Source organism: Pongo abelii, chromosome 4 (assembly GCF_028885655.2).
Source record: "Pongo abelii isolate AG06213 chromosome 4, NHGRI_mPonAbe1-v2.0_pri, whole genome shotgun sequence".
NCBI classification, from domain to species: domain Eukaryota; kingdom Metazoa; phylum Chordata; class Mammalia; order Primates; family Hominidae; genus Pongo; species Pongo abelii.
The window spans coordinates 5,142,280-5,169,426 of NC_071989.2; the positions used below are offsets into that span (position 1 = coordinate 5,142,280).

At 42.4% G+C, this 27,147-nt stretch overlaps 1 protein-coding gene across 4 annotated transcripts in view; it reads left to right on the forward strand.

The window, feature by feature from the left end:
* The first annotated feature begins 6,142 nt into the window (after positions 1-6,142).
* The window catches only part of ADAMTS16 (ADAM metallopeptidase with thrombospondin type 1 motif 16), a 175,371-nt gene continuing 154,366 nt past the window's right edge, over positions 6,143-27,147 (forward strand). For all 4 annotated transcript variants that reach the window (XM_002815404.4, XM_054555388.1, XM_054555386.1 and 1 more), the window contains exons 1-3: positions 6,143-6,776; positions 6,901-7,003; positions 12,368-12,693. In XM_002815404.4, the coding sequence (XP_002815450.2) occupies positions 6,705-6,776; positions 6,901-7,003; positions 12,368-12,693 (501 nt within the window). In that variant the 5' untranslated portion in view covers positions 6,143-6,704. The remainder of the gene's footprint in view (positions 6,777-6,900; positions 7,004-12,367; positions 12,694-27,147) is intronic.

The window sequence follows — 27,147 nt, forward strand, 5'->3', positions numbered from 1 at the left end:
AAGTCATTCTTTGATTTTTTTAAAGTGAGATAAGGAAAAAAAAAAGAAAATCTAACCATGCCAACATCTGGTTTTAAATTAGAAGAAATAATTCCATATTTTAAAATGTATTTTATTGGCTTTTTAAAAAACATACAAAAGTCATACATAATTGCCATTACAATCTAAACAGCATGAAATGTGTCTCAATATGAGGCCCACGGTCCCTGCTTCTCACCAGGAATCACCCGCACATCTTTTTCTCTAGAAATTATCTTAGAATTTAAAAACTCAAACAATGATATACACAATACTTGGGAACTTTACATTACAGATAGACGTCCATACACACATTCGCATTACACAACTGCTTTACATTACAGATAGCTAGACGTCCATACACACACATTTGCATATGCACACTCCAACCAAACTACTCCTGTACACACACAGAAGCATGAACAGTCACTGCACACGTGCTTCAGGGTGGGGCCACTTCCGTGCAGAGAATATCTAAGGGGCTGGGCACGCTGTTGTACCCAGAGCCATCTTCCCCGATGGACACTCAGTGTCTTCACTGTCACCCTCCCAGCCTCTCAGCTCGAGCCACCTGGTGTGATTCTTCTCCCCCAGCTCCGTTTCAGTGTCTGCAATAGTGGAATTGCCCCGGGGAATTCTCCAAATTGAATCCTGACATCCAGGCCCTAGCCCTTACCCGTGATGTTGGGCTCTGGTGATGGGTCCAGAAATCAGGAAGTTTACGACTCTTGAAGGATTCTGAATGCAGCACAGCGGGAGGTCCACGGCCCAATGAGCCTTCTCAGGGTGGGACTCACTGGGAGGGGAACACCTGTTAGGGTGGGTATAGCAGCAGGCTGTTCTTAGTGAGGCAGCGGGAACCTCCTCCCTTGTTGGGGCTAACCCCAGTGCTCACAGGCCTCCAGGTGCACCAGGGAGGACTAAGCCTTCATCCCAAGTGCCTTCTCCGAGGAAGCACAGGGCACCTGAGTCCTGCCACCTCCCCTCTGGCCCGAGGCCTCCGCCTGCACTTGCTGCTAACAGCCTCAAGACGCCAGCCTCCCCCAGCTCTCCTGCTGGCAGGCCACAGATCACACACATGCCTTTCCTCTGAAGACCCTCGTGGAGGCACCCCCAAGCCCCCCCAACAGCAGGATGGAGTTGTAGAGTGTCCTCCATTAGGCCCTGGGATGGAAAGAAGATTGTAATGGATATTCACGTTACAATGTTTCAACACTCTTTCCTAGGGGATAGAAACGTCATTGGCTCTGGCTGATTGTATGTGTTCGCACACCCTGAAGGCCTCATTTTAACTTGATCACCTCAGTAAAGACCTGCTCTCCAAAGAAGGTCCCAATCTGAGGTATTAGAGTCTAAGCCTTCAACATAAGAGACGGAGTGGGTAGATTCAACTGGAAACACGTACTGTGTTCCAACAAATGAAGAAAACCAAGGCTCTTCTTCACTACCCCTGGAGAGCATGACTGGGGTGAAAGTGCAGAAAGCTGCCTCTCTAACAGCCCCACCCTCCACCACACCCCCACTCCCGCCAGCATCACGGCCCTGACCTAACACCATGTACCTCTGTCCTCAGCCTGGCACTGCCGACGGTGCAGATACTCCTGGAAGGCATCACACAGGAAACACCATTCCCTGGATCCAGTCTGCATCTCAGGTCACTGACGAAGGTTTAACATGGGAGCAGGGACAACATGTTCCTTAGATCCAAATCCACAAAATGGTGAGGTTTGAAATGAAAAGCCATAGACCGATGGCAAGCAGGACTACCTTTCTCTACTCCTCCCTGTCTTCACACCTTTGCAATGTGGCCTTGCAGCTTCTCCCAGGAAGCAGCAGAGTCTCTTCCCTTGTGTCTGAGCTGCCCATAGAGCTTGGCCAGTAGAATGTGGCAGAAGCAGTCATGTGGGTACAGCAGGCCCAAGCCCAGTCTTCAAGGCCTTCCTTGCAGTTACTCTCTCTCAGAACCCAGCACCACTGGGAAAACAAGCCCAGGCTGGCCCGCAGGAGGGTGAGAAACTGTAAGAAATAAAGCTGGATCTGACCACTTGTTCCATTAATGTGAGCAAGCCCAATTCTACTCAGCCCACAACCCAACCCCGTGGACAGCACACCTGCGTGAACCCAGCCAAGATCAACAGGGCCGTCACGACCACCAGATAACCAGCCAGGATGCAGATGCACAGGCAAAAAGAACTGGCTTTTGTTTCAGGTTTCGGGGTATTTTCTTACGCAGCAATAGCTAACTGATACACCAAGCTCCAACAATTATGCCACCTTTGTACCCATTGGAAGAAAGTATGTTTGGCAGAAGCCAGTGTTAGTATGGACCAGAAGTCTTCAGGGAAAAGTGCTGAGACTTATTTCCTGAGGTGTCTGAGTGACTGATCTTCTATGTGTAGCTTCAGCACTGGGGAAGAGTGAGGGGCCTCACTGCAAGAGATGGTATGGAATACCAATAGCAATAATAATAAAATAATAACAAATATTTAACTTATTATTATTAGAAAAAGATAATTATTGTATAATTAGATACATTATTACTATTTAACCTAAGTTTTTCTGTGTTTAGTAATGAAAGGAAAGGAGCTTATAAATGCCATATTGTGATCGTCATTGGTTTGCAATTTTCTTTTCCTCTTTTTACTAAAAACAGTCAAGTCTCAAAGTAAGGGAGGATGACAGAAACAAGAGTGCAGTCATTAACAGGATCTTCGTGTAAACCGTGGGCTGACGTGATCTCATTACTGCCTAGGCATTTGTAGGACGTGTTTGGCCCGTGGAGGGAAGGACGCTAATCCTATTAGCACTGAGGAGCTGAGATGCTCAGGTTCAGTTAGCACTTGGCCAAAGGATCTTGTGGAAACACAGGGGGCTGGGACAACTGTTGCCAACCATTCCAGAGGCACAGTTCTTCCAGAGCCCTCTGATTTCTAAAGTTATACTCAGTCCAAATTCATAGTGAGTTCTACATTTTATATAATTCATTTAACATTTCTTCTTCAAAATATCTTTTTCTTGTGTTTTACTATGTGACCTTCTCACATTGTCGGGGTACTGTGAGCACTGGGACACAGTGCGGCGCCTCACTACTTTTGGCCTATAAATCATCTTATTGCAGAGGGGCCAAGAGCAGGGCTGGGAAGGAGTAAGTATATGAGGCCTGAGCGCTGTGCCCCTGTAGTGGGTCAGCAGACCTGCTTGACCTTCCTGGGGGCCTGGTTTTCTCAACTGTAACCTGCAAAGAAGGACTAGAGCCACCTATAGGCCTCCAAGCTGGAAAGTTATTTGACATCATTGTGTTTGTGTTTTCATGACATTGTGTTCTCATAATTTGTATAAAGTAATAAAGAACGACTCTAATCTTTCAGAAAAGAATACGAACTACAAACATTTTTCATACAATCATTGTAATTTTTTCCACTAAAGAAAAGTGTTGATGCACAATACAATGCTAACTTCTTTGAAACCTGACTAGTTTCAGCTGTGTGTGAGATGAGGAAGGAACAAAATTACAGACTAAACAGAATCTTGGTAGGGCACAAACACATCCAATTCTTTGTTTCGGTTGTGTGGATGGTGGTTTTACATACAAGGTAATGTGCTCACTTGCACCGCTTTAGTTTAAAGTTTATGCAATTTAGAAAAGGATTATGACAAAGTTTGATCCTTATAATCTAAAATGCCATTTGTTTCCACATGAGAAAGGGCCCTGGCTCTTTTCATTGTGAAAGGGCACTGGGCATGGGAGAGCACGCAGCCGTTAGAAGAAACTCTCTCTCAGATCCTTTGCTAAGCACTTTTTTATTTTTAATTTAATTTTTATTCTCTATTGAAACGTCTACTTGATATTCAAAATGACCTCCTAAGTAATCAGAACCTCTGTCTGAAAGGAAACAAGTGCTAGCTGTGAATGGTCTAAATAATTTACAGCAAAATTTTCCTGTGAAGGGCCAGATGGTAAATAGTTTAGGCTTTGCAGGGCACACAGTCTCTGTTGCAGTGACTTAACTCTGCCATCGTGAAAGCATTCACAGACGATCTGCAAACAAATAAAACTTTATTTACAAAATGAGTCAGCTGGCCAGATTTGATCTTAGGCAGTAGTGAGTTTTCTCATCCTGGATCAAAACAAATGATGACAAAATTGCTTTCCTAAACTTTGACCTCAAAGCTAAGAGTGCTAAGTTCTTGAAGGGCTGCAAAGTGAAGTAGTTTGAGGCTGGCGGTTTGTTTTGACTCTTCCAATATTTGTTCTCAGGGTTACTTTGCTGGGACACCTTTAAATGGAAGGGACTCCGTATACATATTTAGATTTCCATTTTACCTTTAAAAATTAGGCAGGTCTGGTCCCCAGTACCGTATGGCACCAACCCACGCGCTGGCCACTCAGTGCCAGGAGGCCCTTTTAAGGCAGACATGTGTGCTCCAGTTTGCCCAGGCCCCTCCCCTCCCTCTCCACCCCTCCCTGAGACTGACAGGTAGCTGCGAGTTACTGCCACCACGTTAGATGGCCAGTCTTAAACTCGGTCCACTCGTGTGTTGTGCATCTCAGCTCCCAATCTGGCCTCTATAGCCTGGACTCAACCACCCCTCTTTGTTACCTGGAGACATTCATACTGCAGGATGAGCGCTGAAATCCGTGCACAGCTAGAGGAACTGGGAAACACTAGTCATTTTAAAGAATGTTGTTTCTTTCTTCACAATGAAAAGAGACTCATTAAGCACTGTTCTGGTCTTACTGTTTTTAAGCACACCCTAAGAGTGAATCCTTTTACATCAGCCATTCTTCTTTTTTTCCATCTGTTTGAACTTATAGAAGAGGGCCCCTGGTATCTCCATGTGATAGACTCGAAAAAATCTCACTCCCTTTCATGTTACACTGGACATAATTAGAAGTACGTAGAGATCCCCATTTATCAAGCGTGCAATGTACTCAGGACAAGGGAAATTCTGCCGGGAGGAGATTTTGGAGACTTCCAGGCACTGCCCAACCCCCCTTCAAGGTAAGTGTAAGCTCCCTGAGGTGTGAGCTGAGGCAGACACTTGTTAGGCATTGGCAGAGGGGAAGGGTGGCAGGTGTTTTAAGGTCCCTCCCAATGCCAGCCTTTATGTAAAAATATTTGCACTTTGAAGAATGGTTTCAAATAAATGAATAAGAGAGGGAATGTGTGCTGCTATGGAATGAGGATGCCCATACACAGCCAGGCGGTTCTACTGCCCCTGCCTGGGGTCCGGGGCTTCAGGACAGCCCTGGCAGGGCGCCTGCTGGGAGCTCTCTTTGGGTACCCACAGACTCGCGACAGGCTGGGCAAAGAAAGCTAGAGCCCAAGACACCATTTCCCCCATTCATCCCCCTCTCCAAAGTGTGCAAAAGAGGCAACGTCAAGCTAAGCTGGCTGTGAAGGACACTGGCACCAAAGGGCAGCTGAAGGCCCAGGATCTGCATAAGGTGAGTGATGGGAGAGCAGCCAGGGACGGGGAGCGCCACACGCACACACGTGTGCAAACATGCACTCCCACGCGCGCAGTCCTACGGGCTCACAGCGTGTACTCGCGCACACGCAGTCAGGTGTGGATGTACACCCGCGCACACCCAGGCACATGTACACCCGGGTGCTCACACACCCCATCCAGCTACGCAGAACTCTGGCCAGGCTGTTGACTGCACACCTGCTGCCTCCTTGGCCACCCTGTCCACACAGTAGCCCGATCGACCCCCGTGGCGGCCGAGACCCAGGCCCATCCGCAGCCCTGGGGCCTCCCTAGGGATTGCACCCAGCAGCCAGTCACCGGCATCCGCGGCCCGGCCAGTTGAGGGCGGCCGTGACCCCGGGGCCGTGAGCGCCGCCACATCCCGGGGCAAATGGCGCGGGGGAAAAGCTTCCTCCTCGGCCTCCAGGTCTCCGATCACTCCGCAAACTCCAGAGAGACGCACACGTCTTTAAAAGCAGGTCCGCGGCTCTCCCACGTCCTGGCGCCCAGTTTTCCGCACCCAGTGTCCCCACAGCTGTGCCCGGGCACAGAGGCGCGGCCAGACCGCACTCCGCGGGCTGCAGGTGTTCCGGCCTCTGGCGGCGCCGGTGCGGCTTCCGAGGTGGGAGCCCACAGAGCGACTGAAGTAGCTGGAGTCCCACCGAATCCCCAGCCCCAAGGCAGAGCAGGAGCGCGCACCGGCGGGAGGTACATGCTGAGCATCTCCCGCGCCGGTGCCCGGCAGCCTCTCCAACCGTGTGGTCCCCGCGCGGGCAGCGAGGCACGGACTGCAGGCCTTGGGCAGCTCCATCTTCCCGCGTCCTCCTCCCCTGAAGCTGCCCGCGGTCTCCCGCCTTTCCTCTGCTCCCCGCTCGCCTCCGCCTCAGCGCCCCGCTGACCTCGCCTCCTCCCCTCCGCTCTTCGTCCCTGCACTCTCCCCTCGTCGTCCCTGCACTCTCCCCTCGTCGGTCCTCTGACCCCCCCTGCCCTCGTCTCCTCCCCTCCTCTCTCCCCTGCCCGCCCCGCGCTCTCCCACGGCTCCCGCCGCCCCCGCCCCCCGCGCCGCGCGGAGCCCCAGTAATAACCCCGGCGCGGCCGCGGAGTCGCTGTGGGGAATCCTCCCGCGCTCTGCCTGGGTCGGGTCCTCCCTGCCCGCTCGCACGCTGCCGGCCGGGGACCCTCCGGTGGCCCCTAGCCCGTCGGAGCGCTCCTGGATGAAGCCCCGCGCGCGCGGATGGCGGGGCTGGGCGGTGCTGTGGCTGCTGCTGGCGCAGGTGGCCGAGCAGGTGAGTCCCGGGCGCTCCCGCCAGCGCGGAAACCGCGGGTCCCGACAGCGGGAGGCGAGTCCCCCGCGACTCCTCTCCCGCGGACCCCGCCGTCTCACCGCGGTGTCGCCGCTGTTTTCCGCAGGCACCTGCGTGCGCCATGGGAGCCGCAGCGGCAGCGCCTGGGAGCCGGAGCGTGCCGCGTCCTCCTCCACCCGCGGAGCGGCCGGGCTGGATGGAAAAGGGCGGTAAGTCCGTGAGGTGGGGGCTTCTAATCCTTGCCATTTAGCAGCTCGTAGTCCCCGTGCCGCTGGTTTATTAGGTGCTGTGAATGTTCATGACTCTGTGGAACCCTACTTTTAAGGTGCTGTTGTGAACTTTTTTTTTTTTTAACTGTGTGAGCGAGCCCCGATGAGTGGACTTCCACCAATATTTACATTTTATTCCCTGGCAAAACGGTTTGCCAGAGTTATTGATATAACATTAGGAAAAAAGGGGAGGAAGTTCATTTTATTTTATTCTAAAGAGCTTAGGAAGAATCTAAAGCTGTTAATATATGCATCAAAGCCGTCATAAAGAGCAAATTACTTTCTTTTCCGTCCCCTCCTATATCCTCGGATCCTCCTTCCCGTCCCCAACATTTCCTCCTTCTCCTCCTTTAAAATTAAAGTATTTCTCTATCGTTGCTTATTCTCAGTGAAGGAGATAAAAGAAGCGCTTAGCATCTCAATACCAAAGTTAAGGCTCCAACAATCAGGGCGTACTTGAAACATAATAGTGCCGGAAATGGCTAATCAGCTTATTGTGACACCATCAGCAACGTTCATGTCCTGGGCCACATTTGACATGACGGCAAATCTTATTCTTTTTCAATGCATGCTTTTACTTCTGCCACTTAAAAGTGACATTTGCAAATTTGCAGTCTTATGAGAAGGGATCTCCGTGTCTTCATTACTGCATCAGGTAAATGAGAAAGCAGGTGTGTCGCACTGGTTGCTAGGTGGTTTTTTAACCTGAACCCATCTAATGACAGTTAATAAATATTATTTTGCATTGTTACCAACAATAAATTGCCGTATCAAATGTTATTATTAATTGACTTTTATGGGAAGAACTAGGTTTCATTCACTGTATTTCCCGAAGATCTAGAAAATTAAAGAGTTAATAATTCAGAATTTCTCAGTATAGTTACTTCAATTTGATAAAATAACATAAAGGCAAGCACTTAATATATGCATTAACTTTTGAAATTATTCGCTACCAAATGAGTATACAAATAGTATATAAGGTGACCAATATCAGATTGACGCTCACCATAGGACCTTTTGGAGAACCACCAGAGGGCGCTAGGTGCAAATGATATAAAATGTTAAAAAAAAAATTGTCAAGGTGAATTTACAAGAGAAAGTTAATTATCTGTCCATTTACAGACTATCTTCTTGTGGTTGTCCTTGTCCCTTTTAGGGTTTTGCTTACAATACTAAAAGTTAATTCTTACAATTTTAAAAGTTAATTCTAATTCACCTTTTTAAGTAAGATTTTTGTAAAAAAAAAAAAAAAAAAAAATTCTAGTTCCCTAAAATCATGAAAATTCCAGAGGGACTCAGGAGATTTTCACAATAGTTCATGGCATTTATGAAGTTTTATTTAAGATAAAGCACATTATAGACACAGAAGAAAGAAGAAGAAAAGCCAGGGCTTCCTGCCTAAGTGTGCTTTTCCCCTGAAGCGATTCAATCTGCTTCAGCATCCTCTCTGGGAGTGGGGTGCCAGCGTGCTGCTCTGAACACCTGGCATCTCAGTTGTTGTCACAGCCCATCGTCTCCATGACAACCACTTACCTGGCTTGGTAAGAACCTGAAGGGGAAGAGGCAAACCCTTGCTGAAGTTCTAGCCCAGTGGACACAGCACACCCTCCTCCCCTACCTTCTATGCACTTTAGCTCCTTAATTATAAATGGCTAGCGTGTGAGTCTGGACATCCACAACAAGCTTCTATGCCAGCAGAGAAAAGATCCTGCTCAACAGTGTTGCCTGTTTCCCTCTGACCTGGAGCAGAAGAGCTAGAAGACACTTGGTGACTGCTGGGGTCAACTTACTGCTGCCTGTCTAGGTATCCATTAGACAAGTTGTTTCTGAAATAACTAATTGTAGCCATACATTTTGTTTAAAGTAGCACATGACTCAAACTATTATTGCAGATCATTCTTGGTGGCTTAAGTAATTACAAAATAGCAAAGAGAACAAAGCTGGAGGTGTCACACTACCTACCTGACTTCAAACTATGCTATAAGGCTACAGTAACCAAAACAGCATGGTACTGGTACCAAAACAGATATATAGATCAATAGAACAGAACAGAGACCTCAGAAATAACACCACGCATCTACAACCACCTGATCTTTGGCACATCTGACAAAAACAAGCAATGGGGAAAGGATTCCCTATTTAATAAATGGTACTGGGAAAGCTGGCTAGCCATATGAAGAAAACCGAAACTGGACCCTTCCTTACACCTTATACAGAATCTAACTCAAGATGGATTAAATATTTAAACATAAGACCTAAAACCAAAAGCAATTGCAACAAAAGCCAAAACTGACAAATAAGATCTAATTAAACTAAAGAGCTTCTGCACAGCAAAAGAAACTATCATCAGAGTGAACAGGCAACCTACAGAACGAGAGAAAATTTTTGTAATCTATCCATCTGACAATGGGCTAATATCCAGAATCTACAAGAAACTTAAACAAATTTAGAAGAAAAAAACAAACAACCCCATCAAAAAATGGGTGAAGTATATGAACAGAAAATTTTCAAAAGAAGACATTTATGCGGCCAACAAACATATGAAAAAAAGCTCATCATCACAGGTCATTAGAGAAATGCAAATCAAAACAACAATGAGATACCATCTCACACTATTTAGAATGGCAATCTTTAAAAAGTCAAGAAACAACAGATTCTGAAGAGGATGTGGAGAAATAGGAACACTTTTACACAGTTGGTGGGAGTGTAAATTAGTTCAACCATTGTGGAAGACAGTGTGGCGATTCCTCAAGGATCTCAAACAAGAAATACCATTTGACCCAGCAATCCCATTACTGGGTATATACCCAGGGAATTATAAGTCATTCTACTATTAAGACACATGCACACATATGTTTAGTGAAGCACTATTCACAATAGCAAAGACTTGGAACCAACCCAAATGCCCATCAATGAGAGACTGGATAAAGAAAATGCGGCACATATACACCATGGAATTCTATGCAGCCATAAGAAAAGAATGAGTTCATGTCATTTGCAGGGACATGGATGAAGCTGGAAACCATCATTCTCAGCAAACTAACACAGGAACAGAAAACCAAACACTGCATGTTCTCACTCATAAGTGGGAGTTGAACACTGAGAACATATGGACACAGGGAAAGGAACATCACACACCGGGCTTGTTGGGGGGTGAGGGGCAAGGGGAGGGATAGCATTAGGAGAAATACCTAATGTAGATGGCAGGTTGATGGGTGCAGCAAACCACCATGATACATGTATACCTATGTAACAAACCTGTACGTTCTGCACACGTATCCCAGAACTTAAAGTATAATAATAATAAAAAATCAGTGGTCACATGCTCACTAGTGAACATAACAATGCAGAGAGCATAAAATAGAATTGTGCTAGTTTCTCTTCCTACTCCCCTCTGCCTTTACTATTTGCCTTCTGCATTTTGTCCAGATAATCTACAAGAATTTCCTTATTGCCCTGTGTTCCTTACAGGCTACATTTTTATTTCTTTTAAAGGTCACTTTGGCTTCAGAGCTTACAATGTACTTTGAAAGCTCGTTATATTATGAACTTTGCCTTATGTGGTGAAATAATCTTTTAGATTTCATTCTTTTAGAGTATATTTTTTACAAGTTTTAAGGTATTCCTTTCTATGCCTTTATTGTAATTTAGTTACCAATTATCTGTTGTTGATTATTGTTTAAAATTTTACCTCGTTACAAATAATGCTTCCATGAAAATATTTACATAAACTTTTTAAAATTCATCTGGGATTATTTCCTCAGGGTGATTTCCCAGGTCAAAGGATTTTGCAACTCATTGCCAAAGCCGACTTTGGGAGGGTAGTGTCATTTTTCTTTCCTGACATCAGCAGTGTTTGAAAGAGGTGGCTGGTGGTGGACTGATTTTTCATTAATGTGATTGATTTCTATTTAGAAGGCTATACATCTCCTGCCACCTGCCCCACCCTTCTCTCTCTGTTTTCTGGATTCTCCTTCCCTGCTATCCTCTTAGGGTGCTCGTGAACATTCCTTTGCTCTTAGAGAGTTACAGGCTCTGTCTTTGAGTCTGGAGCAAGCTGCAGTCAGGTGCCATCTAAGCAGCCAACTGTGGAAAGAGTGGGAAGGGTGGAGCTCATCGGAGATGCTCCTGCTGGGTGGGCGAGGCGTGGATCTCTGGCCGTCTCCCCCAGCCTTTTGGAATTGAGCTCTCCCAAAACAACCAGGGCCTCACGGGAGCCTTGCAGGGCTTCTTGGAGTTCAGTTTGCCTGAACGCTGAGGTTATGAGCCTACCACTTATATATATGAGTTTTTAGACAGGACAAACTTTTCCTCTTGCAGGATTATTGTGTTTGGAGTCTTTCAAATACGTCTTTCCCATTTATGGAAAAAATACTGTATTAATAAAGACACCAAATCACTGGGAGAATAATTAAAATACATAAATTTACAGTGAAATTAATTATATGAAAAACGTTGCAATACTCAAAGCTCATCATTTCATAATTATTTCACTATATTTGATAATAATCTAGGCTCTTGAGGCCACTGGCCTCTTTTGCATCTGTATGGTAGAAATACCACACATTGGGGGCTGCTGCATATCTCTGTGCACTGCATATTCAGTGACGGCACAGCAGTCATTGAAATCAGCCATGAGGAGAAGATTTACACTAGGGAAATTGGCAAATGCCAAAATCCAGGTCATTCTTCTCCAGACAGCAGGTTGTTAAATGTTTATTACCGCAGCATTGTGTTTATGTAAACGTGGCTTATCAGTAGTTATTTTGCATGATAAATATTATATGTGCCCCCAATAAAGGACAAATATTGTCTCTCTTCGAAATAAAGGTCATAAGAATATGACTTATTTCATCTGAGAATAATTTGATTTTTTAAAGGGTAATCACCTTTTTATACACAATAAAATGTGCTAACCTGCCACTGTTTGGAACAAGCCATCCTGCTTTCTGTCATCCTTCCCCTGACTCAGCTACAGTGGTAGGAGCTGGTGGGAGGTGAGGAGCATGCCCCTGAGTGGCTGGGAGGGCAGGATGACAGCTGTTAACATCACTGCATCACTGTTGTAGGATTTCCTGGCTTGGTAATAGCACATTATGGGGCCCTTGTTACAATTCTTTTTTTTAAACTGTGATGTTCTGTATTCCACACTTTGAACTCAGTATGGATAGGTGTTGCATTTTTCTTTATCATTTTTGACTGGGTGGAAAGGTCATGTGGTAAAATAATATTATATCTTAAGACTTCCTGATTCTTCTCAGTATTCCGAAATGACTCAGCCTCTTCTCACTCTTTTGATTTCAGAATATGACCTGGTCTCTGCCTATGAGGTTGACCACAGGGGTGATTACGTGTCCCATGAAATCATGCACCATCAGCGGCGGAGAAGAGCAGTGGCCGTGTCAGGGGTTGAGTCTCTTCACCTTCGGCTGAAAGGCTCCAGGCATGACTTCCACATGGATCTGAGGACTTCCAGCAGCCTGGTGGCTCCTGGCTTTATTGTGCAGACGTTGGGAAAGACAGGCACTAAGTCTGTGCAGACTTTACCGCCAGAGGACTTCTGTTTCTATCAAGGCTCTTTGCGATCCCACAGAAACTCCTCAGTGGCCCTTTCAACCTGCCAAGGCTTGGTGAGTACAGCGCAAGTCCCAGGTAGGGAGGCGAGGTTGGTGATGGCGGAAAGGAGAGCGTAACCAGGACTTTCCCTCGAATTCGCATAGATGTTCTTCTAGTACTGCAGCACAGATTAAGCAGGAGGAATATTGCCAAGTAAAACTTTCCAAAAAACATTTTGTGCCTCTTCTGGCCTATTTGGAAACAGTGTGCACACCCACCCTGCTGCTGCTGTTCTAGAATTATTGTGGAAGAGCACTTCAGCTTGAAAATTGTGTATAAGAACCTCTGGCCAAATCTGAATTCTTTAGCTTCTTAAGGGATGTTTTTACTCTAACTTACAGCTTCTAACTGACAGAAACTGGAGAAATGTCTTCATTTTGAATAAAACAACACTATTCAAGAGATTGGCCATAAGGATTATTTGATCAGATATTTGAAAGACTTTGAATACTGTACATCTTTCATTCTGATGATGATAATCTGCTTACACATTAGGGCATTCATCCATGGCAGGGTGTTGCTGGTCTTCCTGGACTGATGAATCCAGGGGTGCATTCCCCATGTCCTGCATATCGGGTTTGGAATGGCACATCACTTCGATGCTTCTGGTGCTGCGATTTACAGGGACCCTAGAGTGGAGGGCTTATGGCCGAGCTAAGAATCTACCTGCATCCCTCAGGCCTACCCAAGTCAAAATCTCAATGGCTTGCTTTTTACTTTTCTTAAAATATTTTCATATATTTAGGGAGAAAAATCTTAGGAGATTCTTAGATTCTTGGCAACAAATGAATTGCTCAGGTGCAGAGGAGCGAAGTGGGACTTAGACAGCAGAGTGAAAATGTGCAGTCAACAGTTAAAGGTCTTGAGGATGTTAAAGTTTTGGCCAACAGGTCTGGGACATTTATTGCTTCTCTAGAAAAAGCTTTCAGTGTGTCTTAAATTTCCTTCCCTCTTTGAGGAGAGGGAATTCAGACCCCACATCTCATAAAGATTTTGTGTGTGTGAATTTTGGATGCTGAATTCATAACCAATTCCTTAAAATACTGAATATATGCAAATGCTAAATCCTGTAAAAAATTTTTTTAGGTGTTAACATTCTGCTTTTTAGGGAAATTTGATATGAGTTGATCTCATTGCTATTTCACTTGCAAGAAGTTTTTGGGTTGAGTTGCCAGGGATAGGGTGGTGGTTATTTGGCACTCTTGTTAAACATGAAGACAATGGGGCTGATTTCTTCCACACTCTCCCAAGAAAAATAAGTCTTCCTTAACAGACTAGAGCTCTTCATGAAATTCACAAAATGAAGATACATCTTCCTTGGTTTTCTTTCACAAGGGCTTAAGCCAGAAATGGAAGCCATCTGTGTGGCAGCGAGGTGTGCCGTGCCCTTTACACTTGGGTAATTTTGGATTTGGTTGTGGAAATTGGTGAGGTGCTTCTTGCTAACCCAGCAGGGATGCAAGCTCCCTGAGGCCCCTGGGTTTCCCTGAGCCAGGGAGGCTGAGCTGTGCCCTGGAATCTGTTCCCTGAATCGAGGTGGTTTCCAGTAGCTTGAAATTTCTGGCTCTTTTTGAGCTTGATCAGAGTTAACAGGAAAAGTTAACAGTAAAGTAAGTGTATAATTATAATGAAAGATAAGGAAATTATAAATAACAGAAAAAAATGCTTCTCTGGATAATAAACAGTGGTGTCTGATACTGTAGCTGCTGGAAGAGAAATTTATATTTCTTCTTCATTAATCTTCCAAATACTTGTAGTCCAGCTTTACTGATATTTTGTCCATAGATGGTCACTACAAATGAGACCTCAACCAGACTTAAGAGTGTGAGGCTTAGTGTTTTCGTCATAAGACAGGACAAATCAAAGGCATTTGAAAGAGCCCTGTTCTTATTTAGGTATCTTTGCAGAGCCTAGGGGTGATCACTTTGAAAAGAAGATCTCTTCCAGCAGGAAATGCTCTATATTCCATTCTATCTGTTTAATTTGTAGGATAAGAATATTACTTTCAAGTTTAAAAATATATTGCTTAATTATTACATAATATCTTGTATCATTTAATTAGAGAAAATGGTTTACAGTTGTGAGACAATGCAATTTCCAAGCTGATACATCGTTTTTCACCCTGGTTCTCAGATTCTGCATTTGGAAGGATTTTGCTGTTGTCCACTAATGATTGGTTTGAGGAGTAGTGTGAAAGTGAATCATTGAAGTGTTGTCCTATTCATAGTAAGTAAATATTCATAAAGAAGAAAGGAAAAACTAAACAAACATAATACATTAAATCTCATGTTCACAATGACAGTTTGAGTACTGAATGACCTTGAGAACTGCGTATGGCTGCAGCCCAGCAGACCTGGGCCCCAGGAGTTTATTGTCTAATGAGAGAGGCAGGACACAGGCAAGTCCCCTACAGGGGGAGGAAACAGGGACAGACATGGGAGCCAGAAGGACCCAGAGGAGGATGCCTCTGCGTGCCTTGCAGGTAGGTGGAGAGTGTCAGGGTAGGATTTTGGAGACTGTCCGGAAACCAAGTCCAAGCCCTGTCCTCATAGTAAAGTTAGAACATGATGCCCATAAATGAAGGAGTAACATGCAGTCCTGTAGAAGACTGCTGGCATCTGCCAAGCTCACAGATCCTGTTAACACCACCTATAAATGTTAAGAGCTTAACATTTGCATATTAAACCCAAGTATAATATATTCAATGAGATCTGTAAACCCTAAAATTGTTTCTAGAGTTTACCCTGGTATTGCCACCAAGTATCTTGACTTAAAATATTTCTTATTCAGTTAAATAAGGGTAATTTTTGGAAAAAGGATCCCTGTTATATTTATGTCTCTACCAAATTGTCATTAGAGATCTGTTTGTGGTCACCAACCATAAGCACATAAATGTGTGTCACTCAGGTACTTTCTAGTACTTGGTTAAATAATGGGCAGACTTAGAGGGCTAGTTATAAGTAAGAGACAATGATGACCATGGCAATAGCACAAAGAACAATAATGACATATTGAATGTTATACTCTGCTAATAGCTTTACAATTGTTATCTCACTTAGCTTGAAGATAAGTTGAAGAAATAGGTACTATTTTAAAAACAGCTTTATTGAGATGTAACTCACTCCTTAAAGAGCTAATTAGCTCTATTCATTTAATAGAGTTTCACCCTTTAAAATGTATAATTCAGTAGTTTTTAGTATATTAACAGAATTGTGCAAATATCACTAGAATCTAATTGGAGACATTTGCATCATCTCAAAAATAAACCCCTCATGGTCAGTTCTCACTTCCCCTAATCTCCCCGTTCCCATCCTAGGCAGTATAGGTTTGCCTAATCTGGCCATTGATTATAAACAGAAGCATACACTAGGTGGCCTTTGTGACTGACTCATTTCACTTAGCATAACGTGCTCAAGATTCATCCACGTTGCAGCACATATCAGTACTTTATCCTTTTTTATTGCTGAAGCATACCACATTTTATTTATCTGTTTATCAGTTGACAGACATTACTGTTTTACATTTTTTGGCTACTGTGAATAATGCTGCTATGAACATTTGTGTACAGGTTTTTGTATGAACATGTGTTTTCATTTCTCTTGGGTAAATACCTAGGAGTGTAATTTCTGGGACATATGGAAACTCTACACTTAACATTTTGAGGAATTTTCAAACTGTTTTTCATATTAGCTGTACCATTTTATATTACCCTAGTAATGTCTGAAGTTTCCTATTTCTCCACATTCTTGCCAAACCTTGTTATTGTTCTCTGTTTTTAAATAGCCATCCCAGTGAGTACGAAGTAGTATCCGTCGTAGTTCTGATTTACTGGGTAGAGATTATTGGCTTGTGAAGTGGGTTCACTGTGCAGAGGTTAGCAACTTGTCTGAGTTTGGTGAGACAGCAACTCCCACACACAAGTTACATGAAGTGGGTTTATTACTTAGAGATAGGTAAGGCAGCAAGGGACAGCAGAAGCCTAGGAATCATCACAGGCTGGTGCACGAGGCTCAGTACAGCTGCCTGAGTGGATGAAGTCTTGTCTGTGCATGCAACATGGCTGAGGCACCCAGGAAAACAGCCCATCCTGGGTTTTATACCTTGGCACATGACGTGCTGGACAAGTTTTGCAGTTCAATCATCACAACAAGTTCTACATTTCAGTCATCATTCATACCACAAGGCAGGGACTGCAACAGAGTCCAGGTTGTTTCTGGCCTTTCCTCCCTATCTCATGATGTTGTATTTCCAGCACATTTTGCAGTCATTCTTGAGAACGGCAAGGAAGAAAATGGGGAGGACTCAGTTGGTCCATCGTCATCTGTAGAACTGTTCTGCATTGGTTGACGGTTTTTTGTTGTTTTACTTTCAGCACTTTCAATATGTCATCCTACTGCTTTCTGACTTCCATTGTTTCTGGTGAGAAGTCAACTGTTTATCTCACTGTGGTTTATTATGCTCATTGCATTACGCATAGGTTAGTATGTATATTTTGGTATCCATTATGCATATGTTGATATATTTAATGATGTACCACATTTCTCTGAGGCTCCATTTATTTTTTCTTCATTCATTTTTCTCTGTCTTCTTTGTTTATCTTCAAGTTCACTGATTTTTTCCTGGCAACTCAAATATATTATTAAGCCCCATCATGAATTTTACATTTTGTGTATTGTACTTTTCAATTCCAAATTTCTTATTTATTTCTTTTAAAAATGTATCTTCATTCAAATTCTCTGTACAACATTGCCATCATGGCTTCCTTTATTTCTTTTTTCTTATATATTTATTTATTTATTTATTTATTTATTGAGCTGGAGTCTCGCCCTGTTGCCCAGGCTGGAGTGCAATTGCACAATCTCAGCTCACTGCAGCCTCTTCCTCTTGGGTTCAAGTGATTCTCCTGCCTCAGCCTCCTGAGTAGCTGGGATTGCAGGTGCACACCACCATGCCCAGCAAATTTTTTGTATCTTTAGTGGAGATGGGGTTTCACCATGTTGACCAGGCTGGTCTCGAACTCCTGACCTTGTGATCCTCCCGCCTCAGCCTCCCAAAGTGCTGGAACCACAGGTGTGAGTCACTGTACCTGGCCCATTTTTATTTTTAATGTATTTTTATCATATATATTTAAGGTGAAAACATGATGTTTATAGACACACACACACACACACACATACACACACACACACACACAGAGATGATTACTACAGCCAAGCAAATTTATCCATTATTTCCCATAGTTCCTTTTGTGTGTGTGTGTGTGTGTGTGTGTGTGTGTGTGTATGTGTGTGGGGGGTAAGAGCACCTAAAATCTACTCTTTAGTCAAATTTTCAGTATACAATACAGTATTATTAAGTATAGTCTTCCTGCTGTACATTAGGTCTTTAGACTTATTCATCCTATGTAACAGTAAGCTTGTATTCTTTGACCTAGTTCTCCCCATTTTTTCCTCCTTTCTGCCACTGGGAAGGAATGTTCTAATCAATACTCTACTTGCTACTTCTATGTATTCAACTTCTTTTTTAGATTCCACATATAAGTGAGACCATATAGTATTTGTCTTTCTGTGTCTGGCTTATTTCACTTAGCATATTGTCCTCCAGGGTCATCCTTCCTGTCATAAATGGTTCTTCTTGGTTGCTCACAACTAAAATCTTTATTATTTTTGACAATGCCCTTAGGCAAGAAATTCCCACATTCTGCTCCAAATAATTTCAGGCCATGGAGGCAAGCTCCTTGTTCATGCAGCCTGTCTCTTCTCCTGGGCAAAACCTCCAAGACACTGAATTGCAGATGGGACTGCTAGAGTGGCTTGCTTCTCCTACTGTGACACCCATACTCGATGAGTAGAGCTCTGGTGGGTATGGTAACCCCTTGTCTTCCCTGGTTTTGCTTCCTCTCTTGAAAGTTTAACCTACAAGTGAGATGGAGTGGAGGTATTCAGGGTTTCCTTGCTGTTGGCGTGATAAGCCTGGAGAGTAGTGTAGGGGATGCTTGGCAGAAGAGAAACAAGTTCTCATGGCCATGCCTGCCTGGAACAGAGCTTCTGCAATACGGAACTGAAGGAATTTCAGATGCAAGTGGCTTGCCTCCCTTGTGGTGCAAATGGAGTCCCAGAATAGAAGTTAGTTGGGGGTAAGGAAATAGGGATTCCTTATCTTCTTGGCTACACATGCCTGGAGAAGAACTTCTGTTGCATTTAGCTGGGGCCAAGGTAAAGACTTGAGCAAACCATGGCTCAAACACTACCAAATCTCACTGTTCTGTTCAAGGTTTATTAAAATGTTTTTCAGTAATTGTTTCTCCATATTTTATGCCCTTAAGATAATTTCCAAGGACTTTAAATGGTTGAAGCATGTGTGTGTGCATGCATGTGTGTCATTTTCAGCAATAAGTGGTTCTTTTCACTGGGGTGAAATCCCACCTTGCTCCTCAAATTGCCATTCTGGAAGTCTGTCTTCAATAGACACTATTATTAACATATTTTACAGATTATGATCCAAGACCACTTTATTATCCCCATTTTACAGATGATCCCAAAGCTAATTCTTCAAAACATGGGAATCTAGAACTAGCACTTGAAACCACAGTACCATTTCACTTCCCTTAATCATGAAGCTGTTGCTGCCTTACAGGGACCTGTGAGCTCATGCACATGAATTTGCATTGTGTCACCTGAACTTTCTCTAAGGGGTAATGACTTTCTCATTGGTTTCCACCACTTCAGTACCATCTTCCTCAGCATCTAATGCTGTTTGAGCTTAGTGACCACATTTGCAGTATGTAATGTTAAATTTGCAGTGTGTAAATATTAAAGCACATATGTGTACTTTATTCCATAATTATTTATTTACAGGTTTTTTAATACCAGACTATGAACTCTTCAAGAGTCCTTTATTATTCATCTTTGTATCCCAAAGTTCTCGTTAAACATTAACCTAAATTCATTTTGTTCTTGTAATGCATGATTGTATTTCCAATTTACAAACAGAAATCCTGTATCTTCTCAACCTCTATTTTTGGGTATTAATAAAGGTAAAATTAGTTTTATAATCTACTTCATCTGATTTCTTGCTATGATTAATGTCAAATTGTAAATTTTCTTTTGAAGTATATAGTTTATTAATAAATGGTTCAATCACTAGGGTTTTTAACAAAACTATTTTTTAGAAACTCCATTAGTCAATATTTTTAAGTGAGGTTTGTTTAAAAATGTTTTCTATTGCATATGATGGGAATAAATTTTTCTTAGGATTTTCTGAAAGCTCTGTACTTGGATTAGAAAAAAAAAAAATATAATCTGTCGACTGCCATTGGCATAAAATCTGCATGAAATGTAATTCCTCTTGCATAAAACATGATGTTTGTCAAGGCATTAGTGCACAGGATAGGTATCATTTTTCTTGAAGTCTAATTATTGTTTTCAAAAATGTTGGAAACTTGTAAATGTTGTAATTCTTAGTTCTGTCTATACTCTCACTTGATTTGACACTTATTCAGGACCCTGGTTTGAATTGTACTGGGGTTTATTTCTAGCCACAAACTCCAGGGATTCCCTGGAAATTCTAGTCATTGAGAGATTTTTCTGAAATACTCAATAAATCCTAGGAAACTGTCTGAAATGCTGCCAGATTTTCAACTGACTTTAAAAAATGTTCTTGAGCCAGGATAATAAAATAGGAATAGAAAGGAAGAACCCACATGGGGGATGATCAGAAGAGATACTATGATTTTTGAAAGAAAGGTGTCACTATCTGAGAAGACTGCTGATGGCATAAGCAGATGAAAATGTCAGTCTTGGGAGGCATGTGAGACAGGTGTTAGGTTTTTGGATAAAGAATGGCCAAAACTGGTGGTGACTAGGAAATTTAAGGTAGTTGTGAAGAACTAATTGAAAGTGTAGATAATTTCTTACTTTTCTGCTAATTACATAAGAAAAAACATAATAGTGCAATTTGGAAATTAACAGAAATGAATATATTTCATTAGATCAATATTTCATAATGTAATCTTTCATCTTTGAAGTGATGACAGATTTTTCTATTAATTTACTGTTAGTTGTAAACAAAAATTACATGACTAGATAAATTTAGCTGTAAAATCTATGGTTTTGTTCCACTTCTCTCATTTTTGAAGTGATGAAACTGAGATCCAAGTGGAGTGGAGTCACTTGGTCAATATCACAAAGTCCAGTGGAATTCAGACAGGTCTAGGGTGCGTCTCTTCAGATTCTCTGTCCAGCAATGTTTTCACCAAGAATCACTTGATGATATCACTTCATCATGAAATAGGGATCAGGTGGCATAGCAGAAGTGGGATTTGTAGAGTTCTAGCCTCAGCCTCACAAAGCAGAGTTTAAAAGGACAGTTTGGAGTTAAGAGATGACTTCTTAGTAATGCTCAGACCTGAAACTTGATTCCCTGGGTGTAACAGAAGATGATCCCTGTGGCCACTGACTCTCGGGGATGATACAGGCCTGGGACTGTCTGAATGACAGGATGTCTGAAATCTACTTTTAAAGAGAGTGCTTGCTCAAGCAAAAGTCCAGTACAAAGAGTAAAAGAGTCCAAATGAAACCAAGCTCTTGAAGGCAGGATCTTGCTTTGCCTGAGGTTTAACGACAGCAGCCTGATTGTATCTGGTTAACATGGATGTGACCTTTTTTTCCTCCTTAAATGTTACCTTTTAAGAAGGAAGTCCACTGGGGCTAGACAGGAAGCCCACTGGGACAGACAGGAAGTCCACAAGGAACAGATAGGAAGTCTCTTAAGGACTTCCTTGGCCCACCCATCTAAACTCGCCCAGTCCTTGTTTCATTCCTATCCCTGTTTCCCACTTCCTATCCCTATTTTATTTTTCTATTTGGCATTTATCATTAACTGTATCAATAACAGTCTAGTCAGGAGACAGAAACCACACAAATTATTTGAAGAGAGAATTAATACAATGCATTATGTAGGCATTTGAGAACTGAAAAATTAAACAGAGAATATCAAAGCACCCTAGACAACAACTACAAGAATATACTGCCCCTGGGGCTGAGGAAACTAAGGGAAGAGTTTGGGATGTTCAAAATTCAGACGTTTGGAGCTGGGCCTCAAATCCCTTAGTAGTAGGAGCTAGCTGGTGCTAGGACTCTGAGGGAGAACAATGTAGCTGGTTCTTTAAGTAAGCTACAAACGAGAATCAGCGGCTGCAACTGGAATGATCTGCCACTGCAAAGGTGAAGTGAGAATGACAGGAACAGGAGGCAGGAAGCCCACCGGAGACAGACAGGAAGCCCACTGGGGACAAACAGGAAGTCTACTCCTGGGAAAAACAGGAAATGAGGGAACAGACAGAAAGTCCACAGGAGCTGACAAGAAGTCCATGGGGGACAGACAGGAAGTGAGGGAGCCAACAGAAAGTCCACAGGGGTTAGACAGGAAGCCCACTGGGATGGACAGGAGGTCCACAGGGAACAGACAGAAAGTGAGGAGACAGAGAGGAAGTCCACTGGGGCTAGACAGGAAGCCCAATGGGAAAGACAGGAAGTCCACAAGGAACAGACAGGAAGTGAGGCGTAGACAGTCTGCAGGGGCTAGGCAGGAAAGAGCAGGTTCTTCCACTTTCCTTAGACTGTCCCCATTGTGTGGGCTATTGGTGGATGTGAATAGAGAGCAGGTGGCAAAGCAGAAATGGGATTTGTATAGTTCCAGGTTCACATCAGGAAACAGAGTTTAAAGGGAGAGCTTTGAGTTGAGAGGTGATTTCTTTGTATAATCAAGCTGCCACTACCCTAAATATTGAGAGAATAACTACCAGGGATGTTTGACTTTTTCTTGCTTTATCCCCAACACTTTCAATAGTGCCTGGCATATAGTAAAGCCCTCAATAAAAATTTCTTCAAAGAATGAATGATTTTTGCAATGGCGGAACAAGACTTCCGTTGCCTTACAAAAATCATCTGCACAACCAGATGGGGGAAAGGAGACCCCAAAAACAGAAGTAGGAATATTCCAGCCTTATATAGGGAAAGGAATGGGCTAGCTAAACCTTGCTAGGCCTTGTGACAGGCTTATTCTTGCATGAGGCTGGAACTGCCGGACACATGTGTCCAGACATTCCTCCCCCATGGTAGGCTGCACTTGACCTCTTTTACTGCTTTGATTAAAATTAAGCCTCCTATGTAGCTTGCCAGGAGGGAGAAGGAACAGTTTCCTCAGTAGGCTTGGGGGTTGTATTTCATGACTCATAGAGGTATAAATTAGCACTCAGGGGCTTGTGTGTGTGTCTATTTTCAGTCTGAGTTTGGCTACTCTAAATCACTCCTGAAGGAGATGTTAGAGTATATCTTCTAGAGGCCTGAGGCCAGACTCTGTATCAAAGGGAATTTACACACTCAGTGGAGTCCTGTCCTTCGTGATTGTGGACAGCAACTGTTCTCAGTAATCCCCTACCAACTCTCAAGTGCCATGAGCCGCAACAGTGAATCAGAAACTCCTAGTTGCACTTGCTCTCCTGTTGATCCTCCATCCCCAGTGATTCCAGGCATGGATCATTTTTACTGACTTTGATTCCTTTTAAAATAATAACATCCATCATTTGTCATTTGTTGAATGTATTTTTCACTACTTAAGAGTTTAACTTTTTTTTTTTTAGGAAGAACGGCATGTGTTTAAAATCAAGTAAGTCAGCATTTTAAATTAGTAGCAAAATCAGTGCTAATTTTATATCTTCTTTCTTATAATTTCGCAGAAATATATAGAAACTAAATATATAAAAACTAAATTAAAATAATTTATTTGAAAAATATCTACCTAAAAATAGGTTGAATTTCTATTTTTTCTTCATATTTAATTGATGATAAATGGAAATAGCAAATAAGGGATGTACTGGCATTATGTAAAATCTTAGCAGTTTTGTAGCAAAAATAAGCCTCACTGGGATAAAACTTAAAAAAAAAAATCATATGCTGATCACTCCCTAGCTTTATATATATGATTAAATGGCTGGTTGCCTTTAGTTTAAAAATGGTAATAAAATAATAGAAAGCTTCAGTAGTAGTGACATGATGCATCTGGTGGCTCTAATTTTCTGTCACTTAATAGTTATTTGCACATCCCTTAAGACATTAGAAATTGGATGCAAAACATGTCAAGTGAAATGTGGCTTAAGCAGTTGGTGATTTCTTTTAGTATCCAAAATCTGTGAGAAGTAATTGTCTCAATAACCCTAGGATCCTTTTATTCTTTTATCATAATTTAAATTTGTATGAGTCTTTTCTTCTTGGGTGAAAAAAAGCAAGAGCTTTTCCTTCAATGTGTTAAACCCCTCTTTACCTCCACAGTTGTTGAGAACTTTTTCATAGAATGTTATTTTTGATTGAGCTTTCCTCCACATAAGGCACTTCAAATTGTGCCCTGTGGAACTTCCAGCAAAAGTGGGCAAGGGGCCTGCACCAACTTTTTTGTAAGTTCCAAAGTAAAGAAACTCCCCATCCCCTCAGAGTTTTAGCGGGTGCTGTTGCCTCTTCCTGCAAAACAACTCCTATCCCATTCCTTCTGGTTAAATGTCACTTTGTTCTTTAGGTCTCAGTTGAAAAGTCACTCCCATAAGTAATATCACACTGTTTCACTGTTGCTCCAAGCCAGGGCAGGCTTCCTTCTTATGCATCCATACTACACCTTATTTTTCTCTTTATGAAGACTTATTTCAATTAAATTCTTATTTGGGTTACCAGTTTAGCATTTACCCCTTCCTCTCGATAGACAAAGAGCATTTTAAGGGCAGCACCATGATTGTTACGATTCCTACAGTACCACCACTGCCTGGCAGTGTTCCCAGCCCATGAAAGGAACTGGATGGATGGGTGGGAACATGGGTGCATGGTTGGATGAATAAGTTGATGGATGGGTAAATGGATGGAAGAAAGATGCTGGTTCTATCTGTGCTGGAGAGAGTCTCTTTATCTACAGAGGGAGTGTATTGACTGCAAAAGGCCCAATCTAAAACTGGACCTAAGTTGCATTTGGGAAGCATGCACTCCCCAGTCAGCCATCATACAGGTCCAAGGAGTGTCTCTGAGGCCCTGGGAGCATATCTCAAAAGCAGGGAAGCAAATGGGGCAAGTGCTGTTCACATGTGGGTGATCTCAGGAAAGGCCAATTGGAGGTGAGCACTCTTCAGTCCTAACCATGTGAGTCATTTTTCTAGTTATAGATAAAGAAAATCTCTATACAAATTCTAAATAATAAATGTCACAGTACACTTTAAGTAACATGATATGATATAATTTATATGAAGTACAAGTCAAGCAACTAAGTGGCATTTGTCCAGCTCTTAGCCTTTTGTATCTACTGCTTAAGCATAGAGACGTTGTAATTTCTGTGCTTCAGTCTCTTAGGCATGTCTTATTTAATTACCAAGCTTACTCCAAGGAGAGATTGCCTATTGTGTATTAAGATTCTTGTGAATAGGCACTTTCACCACCCTGCATCCTCCACAAAAAGTGATGCAGTGACCATCTATACTGACACTCAAAGATGAAAGGCTGGCACTTCTCATAAAATCAGAAACATGCTCAACATTTACCTTGTTTGGTTAGTTAAGATAAACCAGATAGTAATCAATGTCTTTTATCAAAATCCAGAACCAAGTGAGTCAACAAGCACTTCAGAGAACCTACAATTGAAGGACTGTGGAAGTCATTCTGCAAAATAAATCAGCGGGAAAACATGAACTCTACATGCAAAGAAAGATATTGACTTAAACATTCAAATGAGAAGCAGAATAAAAATGCTTCTTAAGTAAATGGAAAATATGATGGGAAAACATGGCTTTTGGAGTCAGACGGGTCTTGATCAAGTGTGATTTATCTTACTAACCAGCAAGCTCACTACCCTGGGCTTCAGCTTTCTTAATTCACAATTAACACTGTGGCCTCCTAGGGCTGTGTGAGTTTTGAGCAAGAACATATGAAAGCCCTTAATACAGGGCTTGGCACAAAGTAAGAACTGAACAAGTATTTGTTCTCCTCAGTCCCCCCACCCCCCACTCATTATTGAACTGTGTAATACAAATAAAATCTAATCAGAAAATCAGTGCACATTTTGTAATGCAAGCCAGTTCAAACAGAGTTAAGGAACCAAGAGGTGAAGTTATACTGACCTTCAGAGAAGTCCCACAGATGGGATGGGAATAGGATTAGAATGTATTTTGTTACATTAGAACCTTCAGAGTGACTTATGAAAGCAATTAGGATGGTAAAAAGACATATCATTTGCGCAAGCTATTTAAAATGTGAGAGTGTTCTGCAACGTTTAGAGCCATTGCTGACGCCCACATTTTGGAAGAAAATTGTCTATTCCCAACACCTGGGAGATCACTTGTGCTTAACAAGTTATCATAAACAAGGGAAGTGCCCAGAATAACCAGCATTTTGATTTCTATTCACCCTGAGGCAGTCAAAGGAGCCATAAACCTTGTTTTAATTTGCAGAGATGACCTAACTGAAGATGGGGGAGTTTTTACTATTCACTTTGCAGGTTATCATTAGGTAATAAATAAAGAATGATGGATTGCAGATACTAAGCCAAAAAGAAGCTAGGATCTTTTATAGCACATCCCTAGCTGAAATGTACAAGTATGTGTAGAAGACTTGGGTGAGTAAATATTGAATGTTTAAGATTAAAGGGCTATGCAGAATAGGCAGACCATAAGTAAAAGCAAAAGTCATTATCTGTTCCATAAGAAGGCCCCAAATTTAATTTAACCTTATCTTCACCATTCAGCCCCATTCTTCTGAATTTCTAGTGTTGCTTTGACATGTAACATGATTGTATGTTTACTACTTTAAAACTTTCTTGGATCTAATGTCAATCCTAATTATCTATTCTGCCTTCAGTAGTTCAATATATTGTCCATTGGGAAATAGTTGTGGGCTCATGCAGTCTAGTTAAAGCCCACTGACTCCTAGCACTTTGAAGTTTCCTGTGATTACCCCATGAAAAGTTAGAGCAATACCTCCTCTACTAGATGAAGAACTAGAGCTACTTGGTTTATACAAATGTAGAAGAATTGTCTGTGCCCATATATTTGAAATAGACCCAAGTCTAAAGTCTTGAAATACCTGCAACTGCAACCCCAGGCTGTGGTAGGTGCAAAATCTTTATGGGATAAATAATTTCCTCTGAATTTTGTTTCTCAAATACTGACTGGGTCATGCACAAGTTTACATTTACTTAAACTAGTGAAAGTGCACCTTACCTTGACTTAAAACTTTACAAACTTAAAAATATACCAAAAAAAAAAAAACAAAAAAAGAACAGAAAACAGCTTTACTTGACCTCAGGCCTAAGTTACATGTGTGCACCATTGGCTGAGAACTGGCAAACTCAGCTTTTAGTCCCACTAGAGAGGACAAGTGCCCTGGGAGCCCTGTGCCTTTATATGTATACAAAAAACACAGTGTTCCATAGATTTGGGC